This window comes from Bufo bufo, chromosome 9, assembly GCF_905171765.1.
Source record: "Bufo bufo chromosome 9, aBufBuf1.1, whole genome shotgun sequence".
NCBI classification, from domain to species: domain Eukaryota; kingdom Metazoa; phylum Chordata; class Amphibia; order Anura; family Bufonidae; genus Bufo; species Bufo bufo.
This window is the reverse complement of record NC_053397.1, coordinates 133213790-133237692: the sequence shown is the minus strand read 5'-3', so window position 1 is coordinate 133237692 and position 23903 is coordinate 133213790. Positions and strand designations below refer to the sequence as shown.

The 23903-nt window shown below is 46.3% G+C and overlaps 1 protein-coding gene across 3 annotated transcripts in view; it reads left to right on the top strand.

Moving 5' to 3' along the window:
* Positions 1-23903, top strand: part of MYH9 (myosin heavy chain 9) — a 428796-nt gene that overhangs the window by 215930 nt on the left and 188963 nt on the right. For all 3 annotated transcript variants that reach the window (XM_040407416.1, XM_040407417.1, XM_040407418.1), the window contains one exon: positions 16964-17087. In XM_040407416.1, the coding sequence (XP_040263350.1) occupies positions 16964-17087 (124 nt within the window). The remainder of the gene's footprint in view (positions 1-16963; positions 17088-23903) is intronic.

The following is a 23903-nucleotide window of genomic DNA, read 5'->3' as shown; positions in this document are numbered from 1 at the left end:
CCATGTGAAAGGGGCTTAAGAGTGAATAGGAGGGCTAATGGTAAGTAAAAAAAAAACAAAAACACACACACACACTAAGGCTACTTTCACACTTCCGGCAGTGTGATCTGGCAAGCAGTTCAGTCGTCGGAACTGCCTGCCGGATCCGCTGATCTGGATGTGACTGAAAGCATTTGTGAGACTCATCCGGATGCGGATCAATCTCACAAATACATTGCAAGAACGAATCCATCTCTCCGCTTGTCATGCGGACAGACGGATCAGTCTTGTATCTTTTTACACATTTTTACTGAACTGCGCATGCGCAGACCGGAAGGACGGATTCGGCATTCTGGTATTTTGAATGCCGCATCTGGCACTAATACATTCCTATGGGGAAAAATGCCGGATCCGGCATTCCGGCAAGTCTTCAGTCTTTTTTCGCCGGAGATTAAACCGTAGCATGCTACGGTTTTATCTTTTGCCTGATCAGTCAAAATGACTGAACTGAAGACATCCTGATGCATCCTGAGCGGATTACACTCCATTCAGAATGCATGGGGATATGCCTGATCAGTTCTTTTTCGGTATAGAGTCCCTGTGACTGAATTCTATGCTGGAAAAGAAAAACGCTAGTGTGAAAGTACCCTAAAATATTAAGTTTAAATCCCCCCTTTACCAATTTTACATATAAAATATATAAACAATAAATATATTACATAGCGCTGCGTCCAAACTATTAAATTATTAAATATCTCCTATGCGGTGAGCGCTGTAACAGAAATAAGTAAAAACCATGCGATTCACCATTTTCTTGTCACCCCAAAAAATAGGATAGGACTGTTCTATTATGGGCGGTATTGAGTATCGCAATACTTTTTTATGGTGACTAAAGCAAATAAAAATTTTGGTATCGAAACAGCCCTACGCCGATCTGATCGCCGTAGCGTTGTCACGATACCAAAATTTTGATTCTGTTTCAATTTGGCTCCTACATTTTTCAGTTCAGGAGCCAATGGCTACTAGGTATTTTTTTTTTTTAGTCTGGAGCACTGCCAGGTCCTAGAATAGACAAACTGTAGAAGGTCTTTTCCCTGACTGGATAGTCGAGATGACTGGGTCTGATGGACACCTCTGCTTTAGGATCCACCACTCAGGATCCATGCTGTGAGATGGAGTCTCCCTACCTCGGGAAACCAAAAGGGACCCTGCAGGAGCAAATCTGGTCTGGACGGAAGCGGAAGAGGGCATGCTATCGCTAGGGACTCTAGCAGAGAGGGTACCAGTTCCTCTTGGACCAAGCTGGAGCTACCAGAATCACCTTTCCTTATCTGGAGAACTGCTTGGATAAGGGGAAATGGGGGAAAGGCATAAGCTAGGTTCCAATGCCGGTCCTGCCCTAGGGCATCCAGACCTGTGGGGAAATCTCCCCTGTTCAGGGAAAAGAACAAGGGGACCTTTCTGTTTTCCCTGGTAGCGAACAGGTCCACCTGAAGATGACCCCCAGTTCTGGGCTATCATCTCGAACGCAGCCTTGTGGAGCTACCACTCCCCTGAGTCTACTCTGCTTCTGCCCAAGAAATCTGCCTGGACATTGTCCACTACTCTCAAGTGTACAGCTGTGATGGAAAGGACTGTCTTTTCTGCCCAGGAAAATATCTTCTTGGAGAGATTCTGAAGATGAGGGTGACACGTCCCACCCTGATGCCTTATGAAGAAGACTGCTGTTGTATTGTCAGAGTAAATCCTGAGATGTTTCTCGACTAGCTGACCCTGAAAGGACCTTAGTGCTTCCCAAACAGCCCTGAGTACCCTGTAATAGGTAGCAGGTCCAGATGTCCAGACGCCCTGAACTGAGCCCCAAAGGGACACTGCTCGCCAACCTGTCCAGCTTGCATCTGTAGTTACTGTCACTATAGGAGAATGGGACCAGAAGATTCCTACAGAGAGATTCCTCTTGTCCTGCCACCAATTCAGGGATCTTTTGGTGACTGAGGAAATTGGAATCTTTTTGTCTAGGGACGATTGACTTCGGTCCCAGTGGGAGAGAAGATTGGACTGGAGGGGTATGGAGTGGGCCTGACTCCAAGCTACTGCTTGTATGCAGGAGGTCATGAGGCCCAGAACCCTCATAAAATTCCAAAAAGAAGTCCGAGACTTCCTCTGCAGGGATGACACCTTGAAGGCAAGATTTTCTTTTACCGCCCATATTCATTGGGGGACACAGAAACCATGGTATAGCTATGTCCTCTAGGAGGCGTTGACACTAGATAAAGCTGTTAGCTCCTCCCCTGGCAGCTATACCCCCTCCAGCCTGGAGAGAGTTTTTTCTAGTGTCAATAGGAGGCAAGACCTCCCTCCTGAAGATTTTTTATTTTTATTTTATTTTTTTCCCTTTTTCAGATGGGAAAACAGTGGACGCCTCGCCTCCCTGTTCTCCCGGGGTCGAGTTGCGCCAGTGTTGGTCACCCGCACTGCTGCCTCCCCCACAGAAGACAAGGTGGACGAGGGCAGCCTCACTCCGCTGCATCCCGCCAGCCAAGGGGTCACGCATCCAAGCCCCCCTTTTCCAGCATCCTGCCACTACGGTGCCAGTAGCTGAAGGGGTGACCCTGCTGGACCAGAGGAAGGGTGAAGATGGCGATTGGACAGAAGATTAGGTGAGTACACGGGACTAGGTGAGTATTAACCCCTTCCCTCTCCCTCCCTTCCTCTTGGCATGGTTCTCCCCTGGGGTATCTCTGGCATAGTTTTCTCCTGCCCTCAGGGTTAACTAGGGGGACACAGCAGCCATTATTGTCTCAAGACCCCTATAACAGTCCCTATCACTCCCCCCTAGGCCGGTAGACGACTAATAGGGGGTTAATGTGGTTAATATGGAGGCGGAATAGGGCGAGATGGCGCTGTGGGGTGACGGTGTACACATCAGCGGGACGGAGAGGAACGCACTGCTACCGCTCCCCAGCTGCATATTCCGACCCTGTTGGGAGTGGACGCCAAGGCGCCGCTCCGACAGAGTTAATGAAGGTAAAACAATCGCGGACGCCTCGTGCGCCGCATACTTCATCCACCCTCCGGGTAGTGACACTGCAGGTTGTTACCTCATGCAGGACTCAACCAATTAGCAGGGGAATCCTGCTGCATCCCCTGTAACACTGGCAGTGTCTGTTACCCCCGGGGGCGCTCTAGGTGTTGGCGCTTCTTCCACGGGATGCCCGGCAGTGCTCCTGGCGGCCATGTATTAACTGGGCCCCGGTTTTTTTTGCGGCAGACTGGGCCGCAACTGTTCGGGGGAGGGGGGAGAGCTGGCGCGAAATTCTCCCGCCTAGCTTTTCTCCCCCCCCCCCCTTCCAGAGCCAGCTGAGCACCGCCCCTTCTCTCTGCGTTTTTAACCCTTACTGGCCAGCCACTTCATTCGGCTGGCCCTGGGTCTTCAAGAATTGATACAGTAAAATCGGCCGTGCACCGCAGGTGTTCAGACCCGCTCCTTTCTCTGCCTGACCCGCTCTATTAAGCGGGGTGAGCGCCCCAGTGAGCCGCAGCATTGGGAGGGGGGGGGGGAGGGGGGGGACACGCTCTGAAAAGCCATGCAGCGGCTTGCTTGGGCCGCAGCATTCGTCCCCAGTCAGGGAACTCGCATAGTTCCCTTCATGACCATTCTGGGCACCTATCTGGGGCATCTTCCCCTGGGTACACTGTACATGAGTGGAGGCTTTAACCCCTTCCTGCCTCTTGTCATTGAGGCCGTCTTCCTAGTTTTAAATAATAATAATAATAATGAAAATGTGCGTCCATACGGGTCCCCCTCAGCCGCAGGGCCATCCAGTCTGTGTGGTCCCACACTGGGCCCGTGCCCTATCTCGGGTAAATGGGGAACTCTCATAGTTCCCAATTGCCCTCCGGGGCCGTTCTGGTTGATGGTTCTCCACCTGCGCAATCCAGTGACGGACCACTGCAGGATCCCAATCTGTCCTCTGGGGCCGTTTGGTTAATAATTCTCCACCTGTTCAATACAGCGGAGAACCTCTGGAATTCCCAGTCCACCCTCCTGGGTCGTTTGGTTGATAATTCCCCACCTGCGCAATTCCAGTGGGAGACATCTGGAACTTCCCAATCCACCATCCCGGGTCGTTTGGTTGATGATTCTCCACTGGTGCAATTTTATACAGGACCTCTGTTCCCAATCCACACTCCCGGGTCGTTTGGTTGGATTCTCAGCCAGCGCAATTTTATACAGGACCTCTGTTCCCATTCCACTCCCTGGGGAGTTTGGTTGCTAAGCCTCCACCTGCGCAGTCCGCATCTGCCAGGGGCGAGGTTTTGAGGGGCAGACCTGCGCACTGGCGGACCACAGCAGGTCATCTTCTCTAATATCTCCACACCCCCTCCCTTCCTCCCCGGGTCACGCTCTGGTGCACCCTCTCACAGGAGCGGGGGGTGGTGGAGGAGAATCACTGATTCAGACCCTGGCTTGAATCCGAAGCAATCTCCTGATTGCGTCTACGGTGGCCAGCAGCACTTGTCGTAGGCATTACCTCCTTCTTAGGCGGAGTAATTGCACTACTTTGGGATACAGTACTGACCTTATACATTGTTCCCTGTCATAGGTGGACGAAGTGAAGTAACACTGATTTCAGTGCCGGACGTATACATTCCCCCTTCTGTAGGTGGCAGAATTGCTTCTCCACCAGGTTCAGTACCTGCCGTATTTCATTAGCTCCTTCCACAAGTGGCGGGTTGACCTTATCACTGGTTACGTGTGTTGTGTGCACTACCCCCTTAGTTCGCTGCTAATTGCACTCTCACAGGGTACTGGACTTGCCATATGCACTAGTTCTCGCCGTGGGCATTAACCCCCCTTAGGTGGGGTATTTTCCTTACCACTGGCTTCAGTAATTCGTTCGCATTCCACCTTACATAGGTAGGGTAATTGCACCACCATTGGATACGGTCCAAATGTTGCGCTATCCTCCCATAGGCGGAGTGTTGCACATCACTGTGCTAACTGCCTGCCTTACCCCCTTTCGCAAATGATCCATTAGCGGGGGAATAACTGAATATCTTCAGATACGGCAATTCACAGTCGGTACTCGTCGGTGCCCGGTACTCTTACTCTAGTGCTATATGAGGCTGCCAGTGGATACGGTGGCTGTTCTCATTGTGTTCTTTGGTGCTGGTTTTGGCCATGATTATAACTCCTCTGTCTTCTCAAGGGTTTTACTAGCATCACTTGTGTCCTAAAGACTCCCATCTCCATGGGTCTTCATTGTTCCAGTTGGTCATGATATTGTCCGCATCAGTAGTAGTGCGTACACCATTGCTTATATATGTTGTGTACGTTCCAGCGAGTCAAGTGCTCACTGACTGTATTTTCTATCCACCACTCCTCCTTCTTGCTCTACTTCAACTGGGGCATTATGGTACCTGGCTAATACGGATAGTGTCAGGCCTCCCTCTGTCTTTTGCGCTGACGGGGCGAGCACTGGCTATTACTGTGGGAGTGGTATTGCATACCACTACATACTTGGGTTCTATCTGTTCAGTTTTTCGTCAGTTGATGGACTCTTCTGCATCTGAAATCCTTGCCTACTTCTGTATAGCGCCAGTCTCAGACGGAAATGGGCTTGGACCTAGCCTATTCTTCCCCTGTCCCTTTCCTCCTCTGGATTATGATTCCTAGACACCCCGCATGCCTTGGTAGTTCCTATGTTACTACCTTCCCACGTCTGCATCTGCATGGGGTATTCTTTTGGTGGTCTAACATTCCAGGCACGCTCCGGTTACGACTGGTGGGCTGTGGCGCCCTCCACATCCCTCCTTCTATGGGGACTCCTTCCATTGGTCTGGGTGTACAACACGAAAGCTCCCCACCTTCTCTCCCAAGCAGGAGTTCTGAAAGATGATCTATCCAGAGGATAGATCATCAGTTTAAACAAAGTGCAGAACCCCTTTAACATAGCCAAGACATTGCATTAGAATGCAAACTGATCCGTTTTGGACCGCTTGTGAGAGCCCTGAACGGATCTCACAAACTGAAAGCCAAAACGTGAAAGTAGACTAAGCCTGTTCGAAATATATGGGTGATCAGCCACACATTAGTTTTAATAAGTTATTTTAAATAAGGTACTTTTTAAGCATTACTTTTCAGGCAGTAAACATAGTTTTTTATTTTTGTTAAGACCTTTAACCCTTGGGCCCCTTGCTGACGAGCGTGTCCAGATTAGGTCCGGATGCGTTGGGTCTGCAATCAGGGAAAATCGTGCGAGTAGGTAAGCAATTGCAGTCGACTGAATGAAGATAGAAATCTTCTATCTTTCAGCAGGACCTACGCTGACGTCGCTGCGCTCACCACATGGTGAGCGTGATTAAGTCATCAAAGGTCCTTTTTCAGATCCGGAAAGAGGATGCCGGCTGCGCGAACAACAGGATGAGGTGAGTTAATTTATTATTATTTTTTAACCCCTAAAGCTGTATTAAGAATGCTATTTTCCCTTATAACCATGTTATAAGGGAAAATACAGTAAATTGACCTTTATCAATTTACTTACATGATCTCCTAGCAACCATGCATAAAAATCGCACCGCATCCGCACTCGCTTGCTGATGCTTGCGATTTTCACGCAGACCCATTAATTTCTATGGGGCCTGCGTTGCGTGAAAAACGCAGAATATAGAACATGCTGCGGTTTTCACGCAATGCACAAGTGATGTGTGAAAATCACCGCTCATCTGAACAGCCCCATTGAACTGCATCTACCTCACACATTGCACCCGCACTGAATTCTCGCCCCGTGTGGAAAAAGGCCATGTTTTCATTTTTCTTCCCGCTCTTCCTTGAACCATAACTTATTTTTGCGGGACAAGTTGTACTTTCTAATGCCACCATTTAATTATGACGTACAATGTAGTGGAAAGCTGTAAAAAAAAAAAATAATCAAAAATACACAATTCCTCACCCGTTTTATGGGTTTTGTTCCCACAGCATTCAGTTTCTGGCAAAACTGACCCATGACCTTCATTCTCTGGGTCAGTATGATTACAACGATACCCCATATGTATAGGTTTTTTGTCTAAATAGTGTAAAAATTTAACTTTGTGGGGGGGGGGGGTGGGATTTGACCACCATATTCTGACCCCCATAACTTATAGTTATTACATTTTTTGTTGAGAAGCAATGAATAAATGGCAAATTACATCATTCGCTGTATTGGGAAAATATTTTAATATTTTAACATTACGGGCCATTTTGGTTGCAGTGATAATCATGATGTTTATATTTATATTTTTTACTATATGGAAAGGTGGTTGATTTTAAACTTTTTATGTATTTAAGTTTTTTTTAAACTTTTTTGTAATGACTTTGAAGCTCATATGAGTGTACAAAATGCTTTTTTTTTTTTTAAATTTTGAACAATCATGGATTTTTAAAATGTTTACTGAGAATTGCTAAATTCTTGTATTGGCCTGCCACCTGGCCAAAAGAATTATTGCAGCTTCAATACTGCCAGCCTCTTCAGTGAGGCCGAGAGCATTGAAACCAATTACCGGCATCCGCACTGGCCACAACGCAAGCTTCTGGGTTTTTGACACTTTAGATGCCGAGATCTCACTCTATCTGGGCAGTCTGTGTTAAAAAAAAAAAAATAATAATATATATATATATCTACTTTAGCATATGTTGCTGCTGCAGCATTGTGTAAAGCAGTTTTTAGTTTCTTCACATACCACTTTTTTTCTTGAGTTTTCCGTTAGTTGCAGCTGTTTTAACTCCTACAATGAGGATCTTTTCAAGATGGCTCCTCTGCCAGTTCTGAGGCCAAAACTGCCTTCAATCACTTCCCATGCACACTTTCTGTATCCGGCAGCTTCCTTCCCGCCAATCAGATTAGATTACTGAGACACTCCTCTTCACTCAGAGGGGCATTGCGTGCCTGCATTAGGCTACAGACTTCTGTTTATACTAAAGGGAAGACAGAGAAGCAATAGTAACAGTCTTTTAAGGGACCAGCGGAAAAGGACAGGGCATTAATGAAAGCTGTTATAAGGTAATTGCATATCTTTTGACAATCATTGGCAGTCTAATTCAGGTATACATGCCTAGCTTTAATAAACTAGCAAATAAAAAGACAGTTACACTTGAAGTCCTTTTGTACAGTTATACCATTTTATTTAATGTATATGTAGTAATTCTGTTGGTGTCCTAGGTGTAGTACAGTCCTGATCAAAAGTTTAAGACCACTTGAAAAATGGCAAATCATATTTAGCATGGCTGGATCTTAACAAGGTTCCAAGTAGAGCTTCGACATTTTCTCGCCCATATTCATTGGGGGGGACAGGAACCGTGGGGTATAGCTATGTCCTCTAGGAGGCGTTGACACTAGTAAAATCTGTTAGCTCCTCCCCTGGCAGCTATACCACCTCCAGCCTGGAGAGAAAGCTTCAGTTTTTTCTAGTGTCAATAAGAGGCAAGACCTCCCTGCTCTGCAGGGAATCACCTGAAGATTTTTAGTGTATTTTTTTTTCCTTCAGATGGGAAACCAGTGGACACCTCGCCTTCCTGTTCTCCCGGGGTTGAGTTGCGCCAGTGTCGGTCACCCGCACTGCTGCCTCCTCCACAGAAGACAAGGTAGACCAGGGCAGCCTCGTTCCCCTGCATCCCGCCAGCCAAGGGGTCACCCATCCAAGCACCCCTTTTCCTGCGTCCTGCCACTACGGTGCCAGTAGCTGAAGGGGTGACCCTGCTGGACCAGAGGAGGGGTGAAGATGGCGGCAGGAGAAGAGGATGAAGATGAGGTCAGTTAACTAGGTAAGTATGTTTAACCCTCTTCTCCCTCCCTCGTTTGTTATCAAGCAGGCCCTATGCCTCGGGTTCAGGTCCCTCTATGCCTTCCTGGATTTCTGTGAAGACTGCAGTTTTCTTACAGGGGCGAGATTTCTGAAGTGCTCCTGTCGTCCGGTCTACATAGTCTCCCCCTTACTGGGCACATATGGGGTTAATGGCACTGCTCCAGGGGGGCCGAGCGCACCGCTGTGCAGTCTCCCGCTCCCCACACCTAGCTGCCATGATCCAACCCCTTCCGCGAGCAGACGCGCTGCAGTGAGAGCGCGCCACTCTGGAGGGGTTAACCGCCATACGATTCGCCGGCACCGCAACGGTGGTGGCCACGATGTTTGCCCACCAGCCGCAGGATGGAGCCCCCGTCCGTTGCCGGGCGGGCGCATTCATGCCACGCTTCCACCTCCACAGGCCTCCCCCTCAGTTTTGCGCTGACGGGGCAAGCGCTGGCTACTACTGTGGGAGCGATATTGCGTTACTACGACATACTTGGGTTGTCTGTTCAGCTCTTTCGTCAGGTGATGGACTCTTCTAGCACTGTGTTCGGTGGCCTTTGTGTGTGGCCCCCCTCCTCTGCTGGGGATGGGGCTAGCAATACAGTGCGACTCCCCTTGCCTGGCTTCCTCTTCAGGCAGAGTTTTTTATTTTTTTTTGCGCAGCCAATTGATCCTTGGCTACTTCTGTATAGCGCCAGTCTCAGACGGGAAATGGGCTTGGACCTAGCCGATTCTTCCCCTGTCCTTTTCCTCCTCTGGATCATGGTTCATAGACACCCCGCATGCCTTGGTAGTTCCTATGTTGCTACCTTCCCTCATCTGCATTTGCACGGGGTATTCTTTTGGTGGCCTTCCATTCCAGACACGCTCCGGTCCCGACTGGTGGGCTGTGGCGCCCTCCACATCCCTCCTTCTATGGGGACTCCTTCTATTGGTCTGGGTGTGCTAACGGTATCTACACGAAAGCTCCCCACCTTCTCTCCCGAGCAGGAGTTCCGGAAACATACGACATGGACGCCCTGACATCTCGTTGGCGGGAGTTCTCCCTCCCTTGGTCACTGCCACTCAGAGACTACCTTCTTTCGGGGTCCGGTCTTGCATCGGCATTTAGGGTCTTGGTTGACGGCGTGGCTATTAAAATATCATCTTGATGTGGGGAAGGTTTTTCGGCGGACGTCATCCGCACAATGATTCAGGCTGGGAAGCCTGCACCGCCCAGGATCTATTGTAGGCCCTGGCGGTCCTCCTGGGATTCTGTGAAAGCCGGGACATTCCCTCGCTCTGTTTTTTCTCTCTCCACGATCCTATCCTTTCTGCAATCAGGGATGGACTTTGGTTTAGCCCTTAGTTTCTTGATGGGTCAGGTGTTGGCGCTTCTATCCTGGGGCAGCTTCCAGCGTCCTCTGGTGCCTATGGAAAACTTTCCTTAAGGGAGTGGCACATTCGGTTCCTCCGTACCGTCCCTTACCGCCTTGGGATCTGAATATAGTTCTCTCAGCTTTCCAGTCTTCTCCCTTTGAGCCCTTGGGGAGAGTTCTCTCCGGCTCCAGTCCTAGAAGGTATTTTTTTTTTCTTGTGGCTATCACATCCATCAGACGGGTGTCTGAGTTGGGGGTGCTCTCTTGCAGACAACCCTTCCTGGATAAGGCGGTTCTCCGGCTCATTTTCTTTTCTCCCGAAGGTGGTCTCTGTCTTCCACATCAATGAAGTTGTCCTTCCTTCACTGTCCCTCTCCTCCCTAGGGAAGGGAGTTACTTCGTGACGTCAGGGCTCTGATCATTTTTGGCGGCCTCCAGTCCCTTCTGGCGTACGGAACCCCTTTTTTGTCATCCGGAGGTTCCACGCAAGGGATGGGCGGCCTCCAAGGTGGCAATTGCACGATGGATTCGGTCTGCAAATGCTATACCATTCCACACCCGGTGCGGGGTTCCACCCTTGGGTGTCACAGCTCGCCCCACTGAGCGGTGGGCGCGTCTTTGGCTCTGAGGCATCGCGCTTCGGCTGCGCGGTTGTGTGACGCGGCTAACTGTCCTCCTTACACACATTCACAAACTTTTACCAGGTGCATACTTATGCATCGGCGGACGCTGCATGGTCTTGCAGGCGGCAGTTTCTTAGATACCAGCGGGGACGCTTGCTTCCATGGGTCTGTGGTTTTTCCTTCCCGTGGACTGCTCTTGAATGTCCCACGGTTCCTGTGTCCCCCAATTAATATGGGCGAGAAAAGGAGATTTTTGTATAACTTACCAGTAAAATCTTTCTCAGTCTTCATTGGGGGACACAGCACCCACCCAGTATTATTGTGGCATTTTCTGGTTAGAACCCTGTTGGGTCTTTTGGCATGGTTGGTGTTCCATGTTTTTTTCTTGGTTAGCTTGCTTCTCCTACTGCGTGTACACAAACTGAAGCTCTTTCTCCAGGTTGTAGGGAGTATAGCTGCCAGGGGAGGAGCTAACAGCTTATACTAGTGTCACCGCCTCCTAGAGGACATGGCTATACCCCATGGTTCCTGTGTCCCACAATGAAGAGCGAGAGAGATTTTACTGGTAAGTTATACAAAAATCTCCTTTTTTGAGCATTCAATTAATTGAAAATAACGATTAAACTGAAACAGGCTGTTTTTCAGCTGATCAAAAGTTTAGGACCACATGCCTTTAAAAGGCCAAATCTTTGCAAAGATGTGGATTCATTGTCATTTTCTGTCAGGTAGTCACACGTTGTGAAAACTCCCTTTTTGAACGTGGTCGGGTTGTTGAACTGCAGAAGGGTCTCACAGCGTGCCATCGCTGCTGAGGTGGGACGCAGTAAGACAGTCATTTGGAATTTCTTAAATGATCCTAAGGGTTATGGAACAAAAAAAGTCAAGTGGAAGACCCAAAAAAATGTCATCAGCACTGAGCCGGAGGATTCAATTGGCTTTCCGTCAAGACACTGGATGATCCTCGACCCAAATTAAGGCCCTTACTGGTGCTGACTGCAGCCCCATAACCATCAGATGGCATCTGAGACTGAAAAGCTTCAAAGACCTCGTCTCCTTGAACGCCACAGAACTGCTCTTTTGGACTTTGCAAGAGAGCACCAAACATGGGACATTCAAAGGTGGAAGAAAGTTTTATTCTCTGAGAAAAAATTTAACCTTGATGGTCCTGTTTCTAATGTTACTGGCATGACAAGCAGATCCCACCTGAGATGTTTTCTACGCGCCACAGTGGAGGGGGCGCCATAATAGTCTGGGGTACTTTTTCCTTCAGTGGAACAATGGAGCTTCAGGAAGTGCAGGGGCGTCAAACGGCCGCTGGCTATGTCCAGATGTTGCAGAGAGCATTCCTCATGACTGAGTGGCCTCGTCTGTGTGGTAACGACTGGGTTTTTCAACAGGACAACGCTACAGTACACAATGCCCGCAGGACAAGGGACGACTTCCAGGAGAATAACATCACTCTTTTGGCCCATCCTGCGTGTTCCCCGATCTAAATCCAATTGAGAACCTTTGGGGATGGATGGCAAGGGAAGTTTACAAAAATGGACAACAGTTCCAGACAGTAGATGGCCTTCGTGCGGCCGTCTTCACCACTTGGAGAAATGTTCCCACTCGCCTCATGGGAACGCTTGCATCAAGCATGCCGAAACAAATTTTGGAAGTGATAAACAATAACGGCGGAGCTACTCATTACTGAGTTCATGTTTGGAAGTTGGATTTCTGTTTTTGAGGGGGGTGTTTAGTTTTTTTTTGGAGGTGTGGTCCTAAACTTTTGATCAGCTGAAAAACAGCCCGTTTCCGTTTTATTCGTTTTTATTACATTGAATGCTCAAAATGTTTTCTCACTCCCATTTCTTCTTGTTGCATGTTGAAGCTCTACTTGGAACCTTGTTAAGATCCAGCCATGCTAAATGATTTTTTGCCATTTTTCAAGTGATCTTAAACGTTTGATCAGGACTCTAATTACTTTAGTTATGAGCCATTTTCCAAATTCTTGTCCTTGTTGCCAGCTAAGTTGTGTAATACAAGCGCATCTCAATAAATTACAATATCATTAAAAAGTTAACTTATTCCTGTAATTCAAAAAGAGAAACTCGTTTTATATAGATTCATTACATAGTGCTCTATTTCAAGTGTTTTTCTTTTAATATTGAAGATTATGGCTTACAGCTAATGAAAACACAAGGATCTAAAAAAAAATGAAATTAACCAATATAAAGTACAGACCAAAAGTTTGGACACACCTTCTCATTCAAAGAGTTTTCTTTTATTTTCATGACTATGAAGTCATCAAAACAATGAATTAACACATGTGGAATTATATACATAACAAACAAGTGTGAAACAACTGAAAATATGTCATATTCTAGGTTCTTCAAAGTAGCCACCTTTTGCTTTTGATTACTGCTTTGCACACTCTTGGCATTCTCTTGATGAGCTTCAAGAGGTAGTCCCCTGAAATGGTCTTCCAACAGTCTTGAAGGAGTTCCCAGAGATGCTTAGCACTTGTTGGCCCTTTTTGCCTTCACTCTGCGGTCCAGCTCACCCCAAACAATCTCGATTGGGTTCAGGTCCGGTGACTGTGGAGGCCAGGTCATCTGGCGCAGCACCCCATCACTCTCCTTCATGGTCAAATAGCCCTTACTTTCAAAGTTTTCCCAATTTTTCGGCTGACTGACTGACCTTCATTTCTTAAAGTAATGATGGCCACTCGTTTTTCTTTACTTAGCTGCTTTTTTCTTGCCATAATACAAATTCTAACAGTCTATTCAGTAAGACTATCAGCTGTGTATCCACCTGACTTCTCCTCAATGCAACTGATGGTCCCAACCCCATTTATAAGGCAAGAAATCCCTCTTATTAAACCTGACAGGGCACACCTCTGAAGTGAAAACCATTTCAGGGGACTACCTCTTGAAGCTCATCAAGAGAATGCCAAGAGTGTGCAAAGCAGTAATCAAAACAAAAGGTGGCTACTTTGAAGAACCTAGAATATGACATATTTTCAGTTGTTTCACACTTGTTTGTTATGTATATAATTCCACATGTGTTAATTCATAGTTTTGATGCCTTCAGTGTGAATCTACAATTTTCATAGTCATGAAAATAAAAAAAACTCTTTGAATGAGAAAGTGTGTCCAAACTTTTGTGTGTATATATATATATATATATATATATATATGTGTGTGTGTGTGTTAAAATTTGAGTATTATGAAAAAGCTTAATATTGTAGACTCATGTTGTCGCACCCTAATCGGCTAATCAACACAGAAAAGCAGCAAAGGTTCCCTAAGGCCTTGTTCACATCTGCACTTTGAACTCCAGCAGTTTGCTCTGGCAGAGGAACAGACTGCCGGAAATCACTGTATCCAACATGCAAGCAAAAAGACAGATATGCTGGAAAGTGTCCGGGTCCCATTACAGTAAATGGAGATCCGGCTGTGTACAGTGGTATACGGCTATGTACAGTGGCATACGCCTATTCCGGAACTGAACGTTGGCGTAGGTTATCCCAGCCTAAGCCAGTCTCTGTCTGGTTCAGTAGGCTACACAATCATGGGGAAGACTGCTGACTTCAGTTGTCCTAAAGTCAGTCAATGACACCCTCTACAAGGAGGATGAGCCACAGAAGGTCAGTGCTAAAGAAGCTGGCTGCTCAGAGTGCTGTATCCAGGCATATTAACGGGAAGTTGAGTGGAAGGAAAGCATGGTAGAAAAAGTTGTACAAACAGGGATAACTGCAGCTTTGAAAGGATTGTTAAGAAAAGGCCATTCAGGGATTTTGGAGAAGTTCAGAAGGAGTGGACTATGGCTGGAGTCAGTGCTTCAGGAGCCACCACACAAAGATGTATCCAGGACATGGGCTTTAACTGTAGCATTCCTTGTCAGGCCGCCCATGACCCACAGTCGGCATCAGAAGCGTTTTTACCTAGGCTAAGCAGAAAAAGCACTGGACTGTTGCTCATTGGTCTAAAGTTCTGTTTTCTGATGAAATAAAAATGTTGCTTTTGATTTGAAAATCAAGGTCCCAGAGTCTGAAGGAATAGTGGAGAGGCACACAATTCAAGTTGTTTGAGGCCCAGTTTCCCCAGTCAGTGGTTTGGGGAGCAATGTCATCTGCTGGTGTTTGCCCACTGTGTTATATCCAAAGTCAGTGCAGCCATCTACCAGGAAGTTTTTAGAGCTCTAAATAATTTAAAATAACATTGCTTATGAAAATGTGTAGAATTCAGGTTCTAATCCAGGGATGGCCAACCTGAGGCTCTCCAGATGTTGCAAAACTACAACTCCCAGACTGCCAACAGCTATCGGCCTACAGCATGGCGTGGTGGGAATTGTAGTTTTACAACAGCTGGAGAGCCACAGGTTGGCCATGCCTGTTCTAATCGGTTACATGAGGACAGTTAAAGACAAGTTCAACAAAGGGGTGGGTGTCGATAAGATTGCTGTAGCCGTTTGAAACCAGTGTAAGGGTACTTTCACACTAGAGTTTTTCTTTTCCGGCATAGAGTTCCGTCCTAGGAGCTCTATACCGGAAAAGAACTTATCAGTTTTATCCCCATGCATTCTGAATGGAGAGAAATCTGTTCAGGATGTCATCAGTTCATTCACTGAACGGTGTTTTGGACGGAGGAAATACTGCGGATCAGTTGCTGGAATGATGGCATTAATTTACATTGAAATGTATTAGTGCAGGATTCGGCATTAAAAATACTGCAATGCCGGATACGTCCTTATGCGCAGACCAGTAAAAATGTTTAAAAAAAAATAATAGAAACGGATCAGTTTGTCCGTATGACAAACGGAGAGACAGTTCCGTTCTTGCAATGCATTTGTAATTTATATTTTGCCCTAACTGCTTTATGCTGCTCAGTTCTTCTGTAATGTCCTATATGATGCTTCTTCATAATGGTAAGAGGTCCAAGTGGCCCTGCAAGCTGTGTGGGGTATTCAGGTACCACGCTGAAAAAACAGTTTGCAATGAGTTAATGCTGAAACTGTGCAGCCATTAACAAAACATGGTGACAAGGCAGTTTGTAATGAGATTTGAGTACGGTTGCGCTTGCTGGGCTGCAGTTTCAGCTTCTGCACAGCCATGCCTAGTAGCTGCATGCTTGGGTTTTAGCTACGTAGGACAGTGCAAATCCTTGAATTGCCCTTTTTCTGTGGCACCATGATGCCTCCGCTCTACAGATGTCAGGCCACATCTCTGTCCTGTCTTTAATAGTTTGCCTTAGATGTATTTTGGTTGCTGGAGTCTTCACCCAGCCTTTCTGTTCTGTGTTTTTTTTTTTTGTTTTTTTTTCTTCTCCCTCTCCCCTCTTCTCCCCCACTTGGGACTCTATAGATGTCCCATGGTATCCCACCTAGGTATTTTGCCAGTTTATTTTTTTTATGGATTAGCCCCACCTGACCCATCTCTAGTTCTGTCTGTTACGGTCTACCTTCTCCTGGCTGCTGCTGCTTGCATAGAGACTGATAGCTCAGTGTCTGCAGGAGATGTTTAGCTGATAAAAGGAGCCAGCGGGGTAACTACCATAGCAGCAGACCATGCGACTGCTATGGGGCCCAGGGCAAGAGTAGGCCCAGTTGGGATCTTCACCTCCAGTAGAAGAGGGGGTAACTTGGTCAGGACTCTACCCTCTAAAAGTCTAAAGGGACAACTTTTAGCAAATGAGGCGGAGGGAAAATGGCCCAAAGGTCATTGAAAAGGGTTTAGGCAGAAACCCTTCTCGTGTGTATGTGGGGGGCTGGTTTGAGTCTTGCTATGGGGCCCTTACGTCTCTATGTACGCCACTGAAGGGAGCTAACACTTTCTGCTTAGTGTTGCCTCCTAGTGAAAGCATCTATACCCATGGCCTCTGGTCTGTCTTCTAGTCTTCCCCCACCTCCCCAGATTATTTGAATATTTTCCCACAAAACTATATATCAATCTGTTCATTTCCTTTCGCTTTAGAAGTGCTGCCCACGTGGTGACAGGTTCTGCATAAATGAGGTTTTTGAGTTCTCAGGAATGCAGAGATGAGGGCTACAAACTGTATGGTCCACTTTCTGATCAACTTCACTGTGAAGAGGATAAAGCAGCCGATAATGTGAATGGTTTTTAATGAAACATATTAGGATTTTTAAGTACAATGGAATAAAAAAAATGCTAATTTTATACCTATATAGGAGAAGAAAATTCTTGAGGAACGCATTTCAGAATTTTCAACGAATTTAGCCGAGGAAGAAGAAAAGTCAAAGAGCTTGGCCAAGTTGAAACACAAGCATGAAACAATGATCTCTGACTTGGAAGGTAAGTGCATCACAAATTAGTTTTTCACCGGAACATAGGTAAAATCCTGCTTTGGGCTTTATTCATGCAGCAGTATTCTGGTAAGTATTTTGCATCTGTTTTTGGAAAATTAAAAAGCACTGGAGCCAAAGAGTGCTCGATTTGGTAATTTATTTCCGACCATTATGCCATGGAAACTGTTGAAATGCTGCTGACATGATTTTGCCATGTAATCTGCGCTACATGTGCACAGATCTACTTGATCAGTACTCATTATTTTCCCAAGTTGAAGGGCCTTGTTCACATTGGCTTATACCATTAAAGGGGTTGTCTGTCTTCAGTAAGTGGCATTTATCATGTAGAGAAAGTTAATACAAGGCATTTACTGATATACTGTTATTATCCATTTTTGCTTCCTTTGGCTGGATTTATTTTTCCATCACATTATTCACTGCTCGTTTCTATGGTTACAGACCACCCTGCAATCCATCAGTGGTGGTCGTGCTTGCACAATATAGGTAAAAGCACTAGCCTTTGTGTGATCCCATGATCCCAGCCACCAGAGTGGCTGATGCTTTTTCCTATAGTGTGCAAGCGCAACCACCACTGATGGATTGCAGAGTGGTCTGTAACCATGGAAACGAGTAGTGTATAATGTGATGGAAAAATGAATCCAGCCAGCGAAGTAGGCAATATGGACAATCATAATACATTAGTAAGTGCCTTGTATTAACTTCCTCTACATAATAAATGCCACTTACTGAAGTGACACAACCCCTTTAAACCAGACACACCCATTTGTGAACAACACCATTTGCAGATTCTTATTTTCATCAGTACAGAGGAAGTTACTACTTGGCTGGATGGGTTTTGTTAGATGCAGCTCAATCTGAACATTTATGGCACACCTCTAGGTTATGCTGCAAATATCGGGTACAGGCCTCTAAGATGCGCTCCTATTGCAGACTGGGTCTCTGAAGTGAAAGGAGAGCATCTGTCCATGCGTATTCACCCTCCATTCATCACTATGGGAGTTCTGAAAATAGCAGACTGCGTAAACTATTTCAGAATTCCCATAGCAGTGAATGGAGTGGTTGCCACACATGCACAGTGTGCTCTCCTTCACTTCAGGGGTCCTGTTCTGGAGATGGGGGGTGGGTGACATCTGGAGCATTATCCCAAAAAATGTTTAGGTGAGACAACACCATTAAAGGTGTTTTCCCATTTACACTCTTACTTGCTCCCCCTCCTCCCTAAAACAGCACACAGCCTCCTGATCATCAATCTTCCAGTCCCCAGCTGGTTTTTTGGGCTGGGTATAGACATGGTCAACAGTACTCCAGCTTCTGACTGCATCCTTTTTTCTTTTTCCTTTTTTTTTCTTTTTTGACTGAAGCTAGTTAAAATTCTAGGTTTTACAAAATTCCTTTAAAGGGGTGTTCGGTTTATAACAAATTATCCCCTTGTGGATAGGGAATTCAAGATTGGTGGGGGATCTAACATTGCGACTCCCACCAATCACAAAAATGGGGGCCCTGTACCCTGTGGAGACCCCTGTAATGGATGGAATAGCCTGTCGGAGAGGCGTGCTGCAGCTTCGTTAACACTCTGAGGCAGACTCACAGTTTTGCCAGCCACAATAGTTTTATTTCTAGAACCATGCCACTCTGCAGCACTCTGCCCCCCCCCCCCCCCCCCCTTCATTCTCACAGGGGAGCACTGTGGGATGCCAAACTTGCTATCACTTCTTCACCAGAAGAAAAGATGGCATACTGGAGTTTACTCCCCTGTGACCTGCCAGTCAGCACAGTCTCCCCTCCCCAAAGGGATACAAATCTACTGGGGCTGTCTGGCTTGAGAAGCTGGTCATTTGTAAATCTGCCTGAAGTACAGTGTGGGCAAAAATTAAGTCCCCCACCAACTTTGCTACTTAGTCAGGTCCATAAATATTGGGACATCAACACAATTCTAACAATTTTGGCTCTATACACCACCACAATGGATTTGAAATGAACAAGATGTGCTTTAACTGCAGACTGTCAACTTTTATTTGAGGGTATTTACATCCAAATCAGGTGAACAGTGTAGGAATTACAACAGTTTGCATATGTGCCTCCCATTTGTTAAGGGACCAAAAGTAATGGGACAGAATAATAATCATAAATCAAACTCACTTTTTACTACTTGGTTGCAAATCCAGTCAATTACAGCCTGAAGTCTGTTACGCATAGACATCACCAGATGCTGGGTTTCATCCCTGGTGATGCTCTGCCAGGACTCTACTGCAACTGTCTTCAGTTCCTGCTTGCCCTCTTGGGGCATTTTCTCTTCAGTTTTGTCTTCAGCAAGTGAAAGGCATGCTCAATAGGATTCAGGGCAGGTGATTGACTTGGCCTTTGTATAACATTCAATTCCATTTCTTTCCCTTAAACTCTTTGGTTGCATTGGCAGTATACTTTGGGTCGTTGTACATCTGCACTGTGAAGCGCCGTCCAATGAGTTCTGAAGCATTTGGCTGAATATGAGCAGATAATATTGCTGAAACACTTCAGAATTCATCCTGCTGCTTTTGTCAATTATCAATAAATTCAAGAGAACCAGTTCCATTGGCAGCCATACATGCCCATGCCATGACACTACCACCACCATGCTTCACTGATGAGGTGGTATGCTTAGGATCATGAGCAGTTCCTTTCCTTATCCATATTTTTCTCTTCCCATCACTCTGGCACAAGTTGATCTTGGTCTTATCTGTCCATAGGATGATGTTCCAGAACTGTGAAGGCTTTTTTAGATGTAGTTTGGCAAACTCTAATCTGGCCTTTCTGTTTTTGAGGCTCACCAATAGTTTACATCTTGTGGTGAACCCTCTGTATTCACTCTGGTGAAGTCTTCTCTTGATTTGTTGACTTTGACACACATACGCCTACCTCCTGGAGAGTGTTCTTGATCTGGCCAACAGTTGTGAAGGGTGTTTTCTCGCCCATTCCATTGGGGGACACAGACCATGGGTATCGCTTAAGCCACAACTAGGAGGAGACACTATGCAAATAAGAAAAAAAACAGCTCCTCCTCCACTGGCTATACCCCCAGGCTCCAACAGGAGGTCCTCAGTTTTAGCTTGGTGTCGGATAAGGAGGTGAAACTCCTGCTCCTGCAGGGTTGTCCCTGTAGTTTTTTCTTCTCCTGTTTGTTTTTTTCTAAACAGAGAACGCAGGGTCGCATGGTGCATCCTTGGTCTCTCAGCGAAGCGAGCGCCGGGGTCGAATGACCGTCCCCGGCTACCTCCCTTTCCCCCCAGAAGATAAGTGGAACCGGGCTCGACGGGCAGCTCCGGTGGCCTACCAGATCTGGGGTCACCTAGTCCTGCCCTTTATCCAGTGCACTGCCACTCCTTGTGCCAGATGACTGAAGAGATGACCCCATGCTTGTCCGGAACAGAGGGTGAAGACTGCAGGACTCGGATAAGTACAACGGCTTTCCTGCAGCTCCCCCTCCCTCCGTGCTCACACTGTGACACGGTTCTTCAGGGCTTACCTGTGGATCTGAGAGGGCCTGCTGGCTGAGAGGGAGGAGGGATTCCTTCTTGGGGTAGTGGCTATTCGCAGCGCCATGCTGCTGCGCCTTTTCCCGTTTGTTAGGAGGGCTCGTTATCCCCTGCATCCTGGCGGCGGCTGCCTTTTTATTTTTATTTTTTCCCCATGTTTCCCACGCTCGCGCTTTTCTTTGCCGGCAATTTTTTTTGCGCGATCTGTGACGCGACTGGGGCACTTCCGCTTTGCCTTAGCGCTTCTCCACGCTTGGCTGCTACTCCTGCTATGCAGGAAGTCCCTTCCGTCCAAGACTAAAAAAGCATTAAGTCCCAGATGTGTACGGACAAAGTAGTGTCCGAGGAGTCACCTTACTTCCTTGAGTCTATAAGGAGTATGATAAAGGAAGAGGTTAAGACAGCAATTGACACAAGATTACCACCAAGTTCTCCACGACACTCTACCTCTCAGAGATCGCAAAGGTCGGATCCTCAGGAGGAACCCGGCTCTGACGAGGGAGAGATCCTATCAAATGATGGGTCAGAATTGTCTGAGGATGACTTGGGGAGACCCTTCTGTATCCCAGAGGATGCAAAACAATTATTAAAGACCATACGAGCCACCATGAATATTGAAGTTAAGGAACCTCTATCCACTCGGGACAAAATGTACCAGGCACTAGGAGAAAGGAAAAGAAAGGTCTTTCCCGTTCATGCTAACATAAAATCATTCATTTCTAAATGACAAGACTGCTATTTTTGTAACTGATAAATGAGATTTTACCGCAAGCAAAATAAATTTATTTTCCTTTATCAAAGTGGAGCTGGATTTCTACAACCTTTTTTCATATCATTACCCGTTGCCTGACTCGGGTTATCCATGCTCACAGCTGAAGGAGGGGCAGGTGAGAGCTGCTGAACTTTCTCTTTTTTTCATTCATTTCTAAAGAATGGAAAGATCCAGAGAAGCGTAATATAATTCCGAAGTTCCTTTAAACGGAAATATCCCTTCGCAGATGAAGACTCAGTGTTGTGGGATAAAACCCCTAAGATTGATGCCTCGGTCGACCGCATGCCTTTTGAAGATATGGGTCTTTTTAAAGGACCCCATGGATAAAGTGTGAGGGTCTTTTGAAACGTGTAAGGGAGACAAATACGGCCATGCTAAGACCCAGTATAGCTGCCACATGTACCTCTAGGTCCCTATCTGTCTGTTTGACACAACTAGAAGAGCACCTGGCAGCAGGGACCCCAAGGGAGGAGATCCTAGCTTCATACCCCATGTTAAATCAAGCCTCAAATTTTCTCTGATCCTCAGCAGACCTTGTAAAACTTTCAGCCGGATCCGCAGCCCTCTCGAATGCCACACGAAGGGCTATATGGCTCAGGTCATGGTCTGGAGACACCACATCAAAGAGTCTTCTATGCTCCATTCCATGTTTGGTTCGGTCCTTGAATATATATTGGATAAGGCATCAGACAGAAAAAAGATTTCCTTCTGATTCCAGATTCTACCAACAGCATCGTTCCTTTCGAGGTCAAAGAAAGGCTAGGCCAGAGCAAAGGAGGAAAGAGCTCTGGAAGATGGCAGCCCTACAGGGGAAGAGGGAGAGGGTTCTTATTCAACCCTGAATCCTCTACAAAGCCTACCCAATGATGCCAGGTTTCAGGTGGACGGCAGAGTAAAAATGTTTTCCTCAGTCTGGGAAAAAATTTCAGCCTCGACATGAGTAAAAGATACAATAAGCATGGGAAACAAACTCTAGTTCAACACGCCTCCTCCAGATTACTTTACCTTCAACAGACCATTAAGAAAAGTAGAAGAACAGCAAGCTTTGGAATCAGAGATTCTATCCCTTTTAGAAAAACAAGTAATCACCCCGGTTCCTATAGATCAGGAAGGGAAGGGGTTTTATTCACCCATATTCCTAATCAAGAAACCAAACAGGACCTTCAGATAAATTATCAATCTGAAGAAATTAAACAGTTTCCATCTTGAACTTTTTGTAGCTCATATCTATCAGATCCACAGTAAACCTCCTGTCTCCCGACTGTTACATGGTAATGATGGATCTTTCAGATGCATACTACCATGTGCCTATTCAGAGGATACCAAAAGTTTATCCGAATCGCAATATCGCTAAAAGGTCACAGATGTCACTTCCAGTTCCAGGCACTACCTTTCGGGCTGTCATCAGCCCCAAGAATATTTACAAAGATCATGGCCAAAGTAACCGGGTTCCTTCATCTCCAAGGGATACTAATCATACCATATTTGGACGATCTTTTGATTTCAGCCCCATCCCTTCAGGATCTTCAAATACATCTAAAAATCATTCAGGAGAAATTAGTGGAGCTGGGCTGGTTGGTGAATATTCAGAAATAAGATCTAGTATCCAGCCAAAGGAAGACCTTTTTAGGAATCCTTCTAGATTCCCACAAACTCATGTCTTTTCTCCCTCAAGAGAAACAGATCGCCCTAGGTCAAAGGATCTCACTATTCTGTGAATCCAGAAGAGTATTAATCAGGGACGTCATGGCGCTACTGGGTCATCTAACTTCCACAATTCCTGCGGTCAGATGGGCCCAACACCATACAAGGATCCTACAGAAGTTCCTCTTAGAATCCTGGGACGGGAATCAAGACTCTTTAGACAGGAGAGTAAAAATTCTGTTAAAAGTAAAAATATCACTCTTCTGGTGGAAAATAATAAGAAAAAAAAACTTAGTGTTTTTTTTTTTTTTTGGAGACCATCAGAGCAAGTCATCATAACAACCAACGCCAGCAGAAGGTATTTAAGAGCAGGAGAGTGGTCACTAGACCCCGATATGTTCAGACAAATGGCAAAGAAGTGGGGAATTCCAAAGGTGGACTTTTTCGCAAGCCAAAAAAGACGGCTCGAGCTGTTCGGTTCCCTCTCCAGCCAGGACCAGCCATTTATGGTGGATGCCTTATCAAGCCAATGGCCAAAAGATCTCCTTTATGCTTTTCCCCCTTACAATCTAATTCCGAGAGTATTGACAAAAGCATTGGAGGAAAAGGCTCAAATTATACTAATCCCGCCTTTCTGGCCAAAGAGGTCTTGGTTTCCGCTCCAATTCAATCTGGCAGCGGGATGTTTCTGGTCTCTCCCAATGTATCCAGGACTTCTACGACAAGGTTCGGTGTTCCATCCAGATGTGGCAATATTGCACTTAACTGCCTGGAAAGGTGAGGAAACTCTATTAAAACCGAGGGGTCTGTCGGAGGTGGTAATCTCCACCCTTTTATACAGTAAAAAGGAGTCCACTTCCAAGATCTATACTAG